The following is a 13,368-nucleotide window of genomic DNA, read 5'->3' on the forward strand; positions in this document are numbered from 1 at the left end:
TTAAAAATATCAAGTTGATAGTGTTCATCCAACTATAGTACTCTCTCTGTCCTATAATGTAAGACTTTTTTGACACTAGTTTAGTGTCAAAAGACGTCTTACATTATGGGATGGAGGGAGTACCTTCTAAAAATACATGTTCCTTTAAATACACCATGTCCCATGGTATTATAGATGTGTAGTGTATAAGACGGGCATGAACGGTTCATGTTGCAAGCACACCTGGTTATCTTGACGAGAGAGTAAGAACGTTTTGATCTCCGAACACACACATCGAAAGATGAACAAGAGTCATATGAAGATACGATTGGTATGTTGACCTACCAATCTCGTTGCTACTCTATCGGTGATGTCACTCAATGGTGTAATAATTGAGTCGTGGATCTTGAATCAATAGTAATCAATTATGGGAGATGTGGATTTTAGTAGAAGCACACTTTAATTTGTTAATTTGATTTGCATTAATTATGAACGATGTCTATGTCACAAAATGAATCGTGATAGCGCACGGAGAAAAATGTGATTAATTGTGAAGCATATCTTAGTGTTGGAATTTGGAAAGGAAGCATCACGTGTACACAGAAATATTTGTGATTGTAGGAACTTCATATATGGAACCAACGTGAATGGAGGAAGTTTGTTTGGAAAATTACGAGAGATGGAAACAGCTGTGAATAAAAGAAACTCGTTTCAACTGCCAAGGGGATGTGGACGCTGTTTCAAGAATGCATCCAACGCTCAAGAACTTTTTGATCGAACACTCATCTTTTTTTTTTGAGGGGTCGAATGCTCATCTACTGGTCTGATGGCAAAGATGATTCCCTCACATTTGCGAGGGCCACTGTGCTAGTTAAGGCAACATCAGGAAGACAATGGTCATTTTTTCTGCACGGCAAGAGATCTGATTGATAGAAGCATTTTTATCAATACGTCAACCTCCATAATCAACCCACTTTGATTAAGTTGTTTGGGTTCAATCTTTGTATGTGAATCCAACTAAACTCTGTCAAAAATGCCAACTATTTCGAAATTATCCAACAACCAGTTCTCATGACAGCAAGAAGAAGATAAAAGAGGCCTAAATCATTGATACTTTTTTGTGTAGAATCATTCATAAGGGCAACCAAGACCATCTCGTAGCTGTTGGTAGCAATGGGGGAAATATCCCAGATTCCCAATGCAAAACAGACAGAACCATGGCCTGGAGCGGCAGAGATAGTACTGGTTATTTATGCATCAGAAGCAGGTCAAATTTAGGTTACTTACACATCTCAATTGAGTGGAAAAAGAATGATCCTCGGAATATCTTATGTACATAGCCGTTTTATTTTCAGTGTAGAAACACATGCATAGCTTGATTTACACTGCTATTTACCTTTCTATGTACCATGAGAACAAGCATTTTACACAGCTGTGTTACCTACATTCTAAGAAGATAGCACAAACAAGACATCATATATTACACATCTTGCCTACAAACAGGGCACGAACCATGGCCAATGAGCCATTTGTCCACACAGGGCTGATGGAAGGTGTGACAACACTTCGGCAGCCTCCTCGCCATCTCTCCCGTCATGATATCCTAGGACAAGAACAGAGTGTCAGGGCGTAAGAAACAAAGTTCAAATACGGACTGTCCGTCCAGATACATGGGTGATATTAAGGGTGTATTTTGATTGGTTAAAACAAATTTCACTGGGTTCATATATAAAGTACTTACAATTGTGATTCCGACATTTCGTACCACATAAACTACATATTAAAGGAGTAATTGTTGATTAAAACCTTGTTTTAACCAATTAAAATACACCCTACATATCCAGACAGTTCAAATATCGAGGTTGTGTCATCATATATAAATGGCAGTACATATTAAACTCCCATGCATTCATAAAGTAACTCACAATTTCAAAGAAAGCAGAGCCAAAATTTGCTTACTTACACTGAAAAGACATATCAATTTGGAAAATAACATATAACGTGAGGGTGACAACTCATGCTACTAACTAATTTGCTCCTGAGAGCTGGTCAACAAATTTGCTAAATATTCAGAAATAACACATAGGTCTGGGTAAAACAAAAATTAAGCAAGGAAGAGACACTCCAGGTACAAATTCGACCAAGTATTGTGTGGTTATCTACTAAGTTTTAAATTTTGAGAATTCCAATGATTACCCACCTTCAAAAAGCACATTATCACATAAGATTATTTCAAATAGTCCAACTCCAAACAGATAAGATGTTACCACCACATATTTTAGACAATAAATAATTCCAGCTTCTACACAGTGAAATCCGTATGGAGTTACTTAGATTAAGGAAATTAAAAATAAGATGGTTTGGAAATAATTTCCATAATTCTTACCTCCATTATACCAATCAAAAGTAAGATGATTTCGAACCGTTCAGCCAGACAACATATACATCTACCAGACTATCAATTAAGGCAGCATAAATTACAGATTGGATGGTGAAGTTATTTCCCTGCTAGGTAAAATCCAATAAATCATATATGTAACTGTTACACTTGTACCTGTAGGCAAATAGGGCAAGACAAGTTTTCACCAGCTGGCTCTTGTTTCTGATCAATCACCACATGGTATGGCAACTTCTTCAAGTTATCCTGTGAGAGCCCATTGGATGAAACTTCTCCAGTGATATCATACGGATCATCATTGCCAAACTCTGCAATACCAACCTGTTGAATGTCTTAACTTCAGTACGAAAAAATATGTGTGCAGCAAAGGGTAGAAACTTCACTATAACAATTATATTTTGTTTTAGCTGACCTCACCATACAATTTACATAAAACACACTATGAAATGGATTAGTATACAGGTAAAAAACGTGGTCACAAAAATGAGCAACTGCAAGAACCCTCCAATTAATAGGAAGCATGAAGAGAATAACTTTCATTTGGGCACACTTCCTTGCAGAGGATACCGCATTAGCACTGTTAGGGGTATAGAACAATTGACCTGCCAACGATATGACATATACACTGATGGCTCATACTGCTCTCCCACGAACCGAGCATGAAGGAGCTGATCCACGAAATCCCCCTGGAAATCGAACACACATTTTCTGTAAGCAAATCCTCAGTGGATGGATCAATAACGTGTCATCCACTGACTGAAGTATATAATATATTTAACGAACGTACTGTACTTTATAAACAATGAAGAACACTCTCTATAATCGAGGCAAAAAAATGCAAGCAGCTGTTCGAATTTAAAGACCAATCAAAATGACGAGCTGCGGCAGGAATGTTACTATCCAATCGCATTTATTTGGCAAAAATAAAAACGTTATATTCTGCCAAATTTTGTAGACTGATTTGCTGAAGAATCTTACGGTACGGACCATGGATGATGTACTCTGCGGTGTTGACCTGTCGGCGCACCAATAGGCGCGGGAAGCCTCCAGGACCTCAATGGACAGGACAGCGCCAGCAAATGCCCCCAGTCCGGCTCCCCGGAGAACGCCGCTGTCCGAAGCTCTCCCAGCCAACGCGCCGGTGACTGCCCCCGTCAGGCCTCCAGCTTCGGACAATCACAAATCGAGTTCAAAATACGATCACACGAACCAAAAGATCGGCTGCTAAGTCAATAAACTTTGCTATCGCTACGAATTTTTTTGGCCTTGAAGGGTTTGTTGGACCAAGAAATGGCCAAGAGACCCAATCCCTTCTCCACCAACCAATAGAGAGCTCGAAATCACCGACAAACGCGTCACAACCAAACACAGGAGCCAGGGCGCGTACCGACCGCGAAGAGGCCGGTGAGCACACCGGAGAGAACGCCGGCGACGAGCCTGGGGAGGTACGGCGGGGCGGGGCGCTCCTGCTCCGCCGCCGCCGAAGCCGGGTGTCGCGGCGGGATCGCCTCTCCTGTCGCCGCCTCCATCACGATCCACGGACACGAGGCCTCCGCGCCGAAGCTTAGCACGGCGTCGGCTGTGGCGTGCGCGCTGGCTGGGGCATAGAGGAGGAGGGTGGCTCGCCGGCAAGGGAGGGGGTGGGGGGATGAGGCGTGACGCAACCCGGAAACAAGTCGCCGCTTGGCTGCTGCTTGCTGGTGCCTGTTGCTTAAAGATTTTCTGGGTTCTGTTCCATTTTCTACGTTAGTACAAATCTGTATTCCTGGACTTTTTAACACGCTATATAATCGCAGATACCCACATACACACATCTTATCTCTATAAGCATCTGGCATTGGGGCCAACCAAGCTATGGCCCGTCAGCCCGGTGCCGGATCCTCTGACATTGTGGAGAGATGTCACAGCTTGACATTCCTTCAGAAAAATGAACGTGTTGTACTGAAAAAAACTTGCTCGTCCAAATCGAAAAAGAAAAAATGAAAGAGGCTTGTTGTTCCCGTCGAACTCCACCGCCGCCTCGCTCGCGTTGCCGTGATCCGCCGACCTCGCGCCAAATCACCGCCGCGATTGGACGGCCTACGACCTCGCGCTTAGTCGTTGTCGGTTCGCCGCCACGGACCTTGCGCCTCTTTGTCGCTGCCGATTCGTTGACCTGTTGTGTGTCTGCTCGCGCCGCCGACGATTCATGGACCTCACCCGCACCTCCGTCCGCGCCTCCGGCGGCTCATCTCCATCATCATCCCAGTCTGCGTCTCCACCCCCTCCGCTGAAGAAACTTCCTTGCTCCATCACCTCCCGAAAGGTAATAACAAGCTTCTGAGTTTTTGAAATAAGTGTAAAAACCGTTTCTCTTGTTGCATATGTATGAATAGTTACGATTGCAATTTTAGTGTTTAGTTTTTTTGTTGCCTCTGAAAGAGGAATGCATCTGACAACAACAAAATTAAATCTTGAATTGAACCAATTGACACTGATTTATCGTGTGATTGGTGAGTATGAAAGAATAGACATTGCGACACATTGCTAATCATAAATGAAGGAAATATGCCCTAGAGGCAATAATAAAGTTATTATTTATTTCCTTATATCATGATAAATGTTTATTATTCATGCTAGAATTGTATTAACCGGAAACATAATACATGTGTGAATACATAGACAAACAGAGTGTCACTAGTATGCCTCTACTTGACTAGCTCGTTGATCGAAGATGGTTATGTTTCCTAACCATAGACATGAGTTGTCATTTTATTAACGGGATCACATCATTAGGAGAATGATGTGATTGACTTGACCCATTCCGTTAGCTTAGCACTTGATCGTTTAGTTTGTTGCTATTGCTTTCTTCATAACTTATACATGTTCCTATGACTATGAGATTATGCAACTCCCGTTTACCGGAGGAACACTTTGTGTGCTACCAAACGTCACAACATAACTGGGTGATTATAAAGGTGCTCTACAGGTGTCTCCGAAGGTACTTGTTGGGTTGGCGTATTTCGAGATTAGGATTTGTCACTCCAATTGTCGGAGAGGTATCTCTGGGCCCTCTCGGTAATGCACATCACTCAAGCCTTGCAAGCATTGCAACTAATAAGTTAGTTGCGGGATTATGTATTACGGAACGAGTAAAGAGACTTGCCGGTAACGAGATTGAACTAGGTATTAAGATACCGACGATCGAATCTCGGGCAAGTAACATACCGATGACAAAGGGAACAACGTATGTTGTTATGCGGTCTGACCGATAAAGATCTTCGTAGAATATGTAGGAGCCAATATGAGCATCCAGGTTCTGCTATTGGTTATTGACCGGAGACGTGTCTCGGTCATGTCTACATAGTTCTCGAACCCGTAGGGTCCGCACGCTTAAAGTTCGGTGACGATCGTAATTAGGGTTTTTGTGTTTTGATGTACCGAAGGTTGTTCGAAGTCCCGTATGTGATCACGGACATGACGACGAGTCTCGAAATGGTCGAGACATAAAGATTGATATATTGGAAGCCTATATTTGGATATCGGAAATGTTCCGGGTGAAATCGGGATTTTACCGGAGTACCGGGGGGTTGCTGGAACCCCCCGGGGGTTATTGGGCCTACATGGGCCATAAGGGAGAAGAGGAGGGCCGACCAGGGCAGGCCGCGCGCCCCCTCCCCCCTAGTCCGAATAGGACAAGGAAGGGGGGGCAGCCCCCCCCCCCTTTCCTCTTTCTCCCTTCCCCCTTCCTTTTCCAACAAGGCAAGAGGGGGGAGTCCTACTCCCGGTGGGAGTAGGACTCCTCCAGGTGCACCCCTAGGGCCGGCCGCACCTCCCCCTCTCCCTCCTTTATATACGGGGGCAAGGGGCACCCCATGACACACAAGTTGATCTTCGTGATCGTTCCTTAGCCGTGTGCGGTGCCCCCTTCCACCATATTCCACCTCTGTCATATCGTAGCGGTGCTTAGGCGAAGCCCTGCGTCGGTAGAACATCATCACCGTCATCACACCGTCGTGCTGACGAAACTCTCCCTCAATGTTTTGCTGGATCGGAGCTCGATGGACGTCACCGAGTTGAACGTGTGCAGAACTCGGAGGTGCCGTACGTTCGGTACTTGGATCGATCAGATCGGGAAGACTTACGACTACTTCCTCTACGTTGTGTCAACGCTTCCGTTGCCGGTCTACGAGGGTATGTAGACAACACTCTCCCCTCTCGTTGCTATGCATCACCATGATTTTGCGTGTGCATAGGAATTTTTTTGAAATTACAGTGGCATCCGAGCCTAGGTTTTATGCGTTGATGTTATTTGCACGAGTAGAACACAAGTGAGTTGTAGGCGATATAAGTCATACTGCTTACCAGCATGTCATACTTTGGTTCGGCGGTATTGTTGGATGAAGCGGTCCGGACCGACATTACGTGTACGCTTACGCGAGACTGGTTCTACCGACGTGCTTTGCACACAGGTGGCTGGCGGGTGTCAGTTTCTCCAACTTTAGTTGAACCGAGTGTGGCTACGCCCAGTCCTTGCGAAGGTTAAAACAACACCAACTTGACAAACTATCGTTGTGGTTTTGATGCGTAGGTAAGAACGGTTCTTGCTAAGCCCGTAGCAGCCACGTAAAACTTGCAACAACAAAGTATAGGACGTCTAACTTGTTTTTGCAGGGCATGTTGTGATGTGATATGGTCAAGACATGATGCTAAATTTTATTGTATGAGATGATCATGTTTTGTAACTGAGTTATCGGCAACTGGCAGGAGCCATATGGTTATCGCTTTATTGTATGCAATGCAATTGCGCTGTAATGCTTTACTTTATCACTAAGCGGTAGCGATAGTCGTGGAAGCATAAGATTGGCGAGACGACAACGATGCTATGATGGTGATCAAGGTGTCACGCCGGTGACGATGGTGATCATGACGGTGCTTCGGAGATGGAGATCACAAGCACAAGATGATGATGGCCATATCATATCACTTATATTGATTGCATGTGATGTTTATCTTTTATGCATCTTATCTTGCTTTGATTGACGGTAGCATTATAAGATGATCTCTCACTAAATTTCAAGATAAAAGTGTTCTCCCTGAGTATGCACCATTGCCAAAGTTCGTCGTGCCCAGACACTATGTGATGATCGGGTGTGATAAGCTCTACATCCATCTACAACGGGTGCAAGCCAGTTTTGCACACGCAGAATACTCAGGTTAAACTTGATGAGCCTAGCATATGCAGATATGGCCTCGGAACACTGAGACCGAAAGGTCGAGCGTGAATCATATAGTAGATATGATCAACATATTGATGTTCACCATTGAAAGCTACTCCATTTCACGTGATGATCGGTTATGGTTTAGTTGATTTGGATCACGTGATCACTTAGAAGATTAGAGGGATGTCTTTCTAAGTGGGAGTTCTTAAGTAATATGATTAATTGAACTTAAATTTATCATGAACTTAGTACCTGATAGTATCTTTCTTGTCTATGTTTATTTGTAGATAGATGGCCCGTGCTGTTGTTCCGTTGAATTTTAATGCGTTCCTTGAGAAAGCAAACTTGAAAGATGATGGTAGCAATTACACGGACTGGGTCTGTAACTTGAGGATTATCCTCATTGCTGCACAAAAGAATTACGTCCTGGAAGCACCGCTAGGTGCCAGGCCTGCTGCTGGAGCAACACCAGATGTTATGAACGTTTGGCAGAGCAAAGCTGATGACTACTTGATAGTTCAGTGTGCCATGCTTTACGGCTTAGAATCGGGACTTCAACGACGTTTTGAACGTCATGGAGCATATGAGATGTTCCAGGAGTTGAAGTTAATATTTCAAGCAAATGCCCGGATTGAGAGATATGAAGTCTCTAATAAATTCTATAGCTGCAAGATGGAGGAGAATAGTTCTGTCAGTGAACATATACTCAAAATGTCTGGGTATCATAATCACTTGACTCAACTGGGGGTTAATATTCCTGTTGATAGTGTCATTGACAGAGTTATTTAATCACTGCCACCAAGCTACAAGAGCTTCATGATGAACTATAACATGCAAGGGATGGATAAGACAATTCCCGAGCTCTTCGCAATGCTAAAGGCTGCGGAGGTAGAAATCAAGAAGGAGCATCAAGTGTTGATGGTCAACAAGACCGCCAGTTTCAAGAAAAATGGCAAAGGGAAGAAGAAGGGGAACTTCAAGAAGAATAGTAAGCAAATTGCTGATCAGGAGAAGAAACCAAAATCTGGACCTAAGCCTGAAACTGAGTGCTTCTACTGCAAGCAGACTGGACACTGGAAGCGGAACTGCCCCAAGTATTTGGCGGATAAGAAGGATGGCAAAGTGAACAAAGGTATATGTGATATACATGTTATTGATGTGTACCTTACTAGAGCTCGCAGTAGCACTTGGGTATTTGATACTGGTTCTGTTGCTAACATTTGCAACTCGAAACAGGGACTACGGATTAAGTGAACACTGGCAAAGGACAAGGTGACGATGCGCGTGAGAAATGGTTCCAAAGTCGATGTGATCGCAGTCGGCACGCTACCTCTACATCTACCTTCGGGATTAGTTTTAGACCTAAATAATTGTTATTTGGTGCCAGTGTTGAGCATGAACATTATATCTGGATCTTGTTTGATGACAGACTGTTATTCATTTAAATCAGAGAATAATGGTTGTTCTATTTATATGAGTAATATCTTTTATGGTCATGCACCCTTGAAGAGTGGTCTATTTTTGATGAATCTCGATAATAATGATACACATATTCATAATGTTTAAGCCAAAAGATGCAGAGTTGATAATGATAGTGCAACTTATTTGTGGCACTGCCGTTTAGGTCATATCGGTATAAAGCGCATGAAGAAACTCCATACTGATGGACTTTTGGAATCATTTGATTATGAATCACTTGGTACTTGCGAACCGTGCCTCATGGGCAAGATGACTAAAACGCCGTTCTCCGGTACTATGGAGAGAGCATCGTATTTGTTGGAAATCATACATACAGATGTATGTGGTCGATGAATATTGAGGCTCGTGGCGGATATCATTATTTTCTCACCTTCACAGATGATTTAAGCAGATATGGGTATATCTACTTAATGAAACATAAGTCTGAAACATTTGAAAAGTTCAAAGAATTTCAGAGTGAAGTTGAAAATCATTGTAACAAGAAAATAAAGTTTCTACGATCTGATCGTGGAGGAGAATATTTGAGTTACGAGTTTGGTCTACATTTGAAACAATGCGGAATAGTTTCGCAACTCACGCCACCCAGAACACCACAGCGTAATGGTGTGTCCGAATGTCCAAATCGTACTTTACTAGATATGGTGCGATCTATGATGTCTCTTACAGATTTACCGCTATCGTTTTGGGGTTATGCTTTAGAGACGGTTGCATTCACGTTAAATAGGGCACCATCAAAATCCGTTGAGATGACACCTTATGAACTATGGTTTGGCAAGAAACCAAAGTTGTCATTTCTGAAAGTTTGGGGCTGCGATGCTTATGTGAAAAAGTTTCAACCTGATAAGCTCGAACCCAAATCGGAGAAATGTGTCTTCATAGGATACCCAAAGGAAACTGTTGGGTACACCTTCTATCACAGATCCGAAGGCAAGACTTTCATTGCTAAGAATGGATCCTTTATAGAGAGGAGTTTCTCTCGAAAGAAGTGAGTGGGAAAAAAGTAGAACTTGATGAGGTAACTGTACCTGCTCCCTTATTGGAAAGTAGTACATCACAGAAACCGGTTTCTGTGACACCTACACCAATTAGTGAGGAAGCTAATGATAATGATCATGAAACTCCAGATCAAGTTACTACCGAACCTCATAGATCAACCAGAGTAAGATCCGCACCAGAGTGGTACAGTAATCCTGTTCTGGAAGTCATGCTACTAGATCATGATGAACCTACGAACTATGAAGAAGCGATGGTGAGCCCAGATTCCGCAAAGTGGCTAGAAGCCATGAAATCTGAGATAGGATCCATGTATGAGAACAAAGTGTGGACTTTGATTGACTTGCCCGTTGATCGGCAAGCAATTGAGAATAAATGGATCTTCAAGAAGAAGACTGACACTGACAGTAATGTTACTGTCTACAAAGCTCGACTTGTTGCGAAAGGTTTTCGACAAGTTCAAGGGATTGACTACGATGAGACCTTCTCACCCGTAGCGATGCTTAAGTCTGTCCGAATCATGTTAGCAATTGCCGCATTTTATGATTATGAAATTTGGCAAATGGATGTCAAAACTGCATTCCAGAATGGATTTCTGGAAGAAGAGTTGTATATGATGCAACCAGAAGGTTTTGTCGATCCAAAGGGAGCTAACAAAGTGTGCAAGCTCCAGCGATCCATTTATGCACTGGTGCAAGCCTCTCGGAGTTGGAATAAACACTTTGATAGTGTGATCAAAGCATTTGGTTTTGTACAGACTTTTAGAGAAGCCTGTATTTACAAGAAAGTGAGTGGGAGGTCTGTAGCATTTCTGATATTATATGTGGATGACATATTATTGATTGGAAATGATATAGAATTTCTGGATAGCATAAAGGGATACTTGAATAAGAGTTTTTCAATGAAAGACCTCGGTGAAGCTGCTTACATATTGAGCATTAAGATCTATAGAGATAGATCAAGACGCTTAATTGGACTTTCACAAAGCACATACCTTGACAAAGTTTTGAAGAAGTTCAAAATGGATCAAGCAAAGAAAGGGTTCTTGCCTGTGTTGCAAGGTGTGAAGTTGAGTAAGACTTAATGTCCGACCACCGCAGAAGATAGAGAGAAACTGAAAGATGTTCCCTATGCTTCAGCCATAGGCTCTATCATGTATGCAATGCTGTGTACCATACCTGATGTGTGCCTTGCTATAAGTCTAGCAGGGAGGTAACAAAGTAATCCAGGAGTGGATCACTGGACAATGGTCAAGAACATCCTGAAATACCTGAAAAGGACTAAGGATATGTTTCTCGTATATGGAGGTGACAAAGAGCTCATCGTAAATGGTTACGTTGATGCAAGTTTTGACACTAATCTGGACGATTCTAAATCGCAAACCGGATACGTGTTTATACTGAACGGTGGAGCTATCAGTTGGTGCAGTTCTAAACAAAGCATCATGGCGGGATCTACATGTGAAGCGGAGTACATAGCTGCTTCGGAAGTAGCAAATGAAGGAGTCTGGATGAAGGAGTTCATATCCGATCTAGGTGTCACACCTAGTGCATCGGGTCCAATGAAAATCTTTTGTGACAATACTGGTGCAATTGCCTTGGCGAAGGAATCCAGATTTCACAAGAGAACCAAGCACATCAAGAGACGCTTCAATTCCATTCGGGATTTAGTCCAAGTGGGATACATAGAAATTTGCAAGATACATACGGATCTGAATGTTGCAGACCCGCTGACTAAGCCTCTTCCACGAGCAAAACATGATCAACACCAAGGCTCCATGGGTGTTAGAATCATTACTGTGTAATCTAGATTATTGACTCTAGTGCAAGTGGGAGACTGAAGGAAATATGCCCTAGAGGCAATAATAAAGTTATTAATTATTTCCTTATATCATGATAAATGTTTATTATTCATGCTAGAATTGTATTAACCAGAAACATAATACATGTGTGAATACATAGACAAACAGAGTGTCACTAGTATGCCTCTACTTGACTAGCTCGTTGATCGAAGATGGTTATGTTTCCTAACCATAGACATGAGTTGTCATTTTATTAACGGGATCACATCATTAGGAGAATGATGTGATTGATTTGACCCATTCCGTTAGCTTAGCACTTGATCGTTTAGTTTGTTGCTATTGCTTTCTTCATAACTTATACATGTTCCTATGACTATGAGATTATGCAACTCCCGTTTACCGGAGGAACACTTTGTGTGCTACCAAACGTCACAACGTAACTGGGTGATTATAAAGGTGCTCTATAGGTGTCTCCGAAGGTACTTGTTGGGTTGGCGTATTTCGAGATTAGGATTTGTCACTCCGATTGTCGGAGAGGTATCTCTGGGCCCTCTCGGTAATGCACATCGCTCAAGCCTTGCAAGCATTGCAACTAATAAGTTAGTTGCGGGATTATGTATTACGGAACGAGTAAAGAGACTTGCCGGTAACGAGATTGAACTAGGTATTAAGATACCGATGATCGAATCTCGGGCAAGTAACATACCGATGACAAAGGGAACAACGTATGTTGTTATGCGGTCTGACCGATAAAGATCTTCGTAGAATATGTAGGAGCCAATATGAGCATCCAGGTTCTGCTATTGGTTATTGACTGGAGACGTGTCTCGGTCATGTATACATAGTTCTCGAACCCGTAGGGTCCGCACGCTTAAAGTTCGGTGACGATCGTAATTAGGGTTTTTGTGTTTTGATGTACCGAAGGTTGTTCGGAGTCCCGTATGTGATCACGGACATGACAACGAGTCTCGAAATGGTCGAGACATAAAGATTGATATATTGGAAGCCTATATTTGGATATTGGAAACGTTCCGGGTGAAATCGGGATTTTACCGGAGTACCGGGGGGTTGCCGGAACCCCCCGGGGTTATTGGGCCTACATGGGCCATAAGGGAGAAGAGGAGGGCCGGCCAGGGCAGGCCGCGCGCCCCCTCCCCCCTAGTCCAAATAGGACAAGGAAGGGGGGGGGGGCAGCGCCCCCCTTTCCTCTTTCTCCCTTCCCCCTTCCTTTTCCAACAAGGCAAGAGGGGGGAGTCCTACTCCCGGTGGGAGTAGGACTCCTCCAGGCGCACCCCTAGGGCCGGCCGCACCTCCCCCTCTCCCTCCTTTATATACGGGGGCAAGGGGCACCCCATGACACACAAGTTGATCTTCGTGATCGTTCCTTAGCCGTGTGCGGTGCCCCCTTCCACCATATTCCACCTCGGTCATATCGTAGCGGTGCTTAGGCGAATCCCGACGTCGGTAGAACATCATCACCGTCATCACGCCGTCGTGCTGACGAAACTCTCCCTCAA

The 13,368-nt window shown here is 43.4% G+C and overlaps 1 protein-coding gene across 2 annotated transcripts; it reads right to left on the minus strand.

Moving 5' to 3' along the window:
* Positions 1-1,202: 1,202 nt before the first annotated feature.
* On the minus strand, positions 1,203-4,079 carry LOC119330046 (NEP1-interacting protein-like 2). Of its 2 annotated transcripts, none has more exons than XM_037603152.1 (5): positions 3,765-4,079; positions 3,356-3,543; positions 2,980-3,063; positions 2,534-2,698; positions 1,203-1,582 (listed from the first exon to the last, which is right to left on the minus strand). In XM_037603152.1, exons 1-5 carry the CDS (start codon positions 3,904-3,906, stop codon positions 1,460-1,462), a joined length of 702 nt encoding a protein of 233 aa, XP_037459049.1. In that variant the 5' UTR covers positions 3,907-4,079; the 3' UTR covers positions 1,203-1,459. The 2 variants fall into 2 exon arrangements, with proteins under 2 accessions (XP_037459049.1, XP_037459050.1); XM_037603153.1 differs by having other exon boundaries at positions 3,365-3,543; positions 3,765-4,075.
* Positions 4,080-13,368: the final 9,289 nt, after the last annotated feature.

Source organism: Triticum dicoccoides, chromosome 7A (genome assembly GCF_002162155.2).
Source record: "Triticum dicoccoides isolate Atlit2015 ecotype Zavitan chromosome 7A, WEW_v2.0, whole genome shotgun sequence".
Classification (NCBI taxonomy): Eukaryota; Viridiplantae; Streptophyta; class Magnoliopsida; order Poales; family Poaceae; genus Triticum; species Triticum dicoccoides.

Excerpts from the sequence above, each read along its gene's own strand:
- LOC119330046 (XM_037603152.1), bottom strand. The coding sequence starts at position 3,906 with ATGGAGGCGGCGACAGGAGAGGCGATCCCGCCGCGACACCCGGCTTCG. Across the intron at positions 3,544-3,764 it reads CACCGGCCTCTTCGCGGTCG|CTGGAGGCCTGACGGGGGCA; the intron begins GTACGCGCCCTG and ends GATTGTCCGAAG. Across the intron at positions 2,699-2,979 it reads ATATGTCATATCGTTGGCAG|GTTGGTATTGCAGAGTTTGG; the intron begins GTCAATTGTTCT and ends GACATTCAACAG.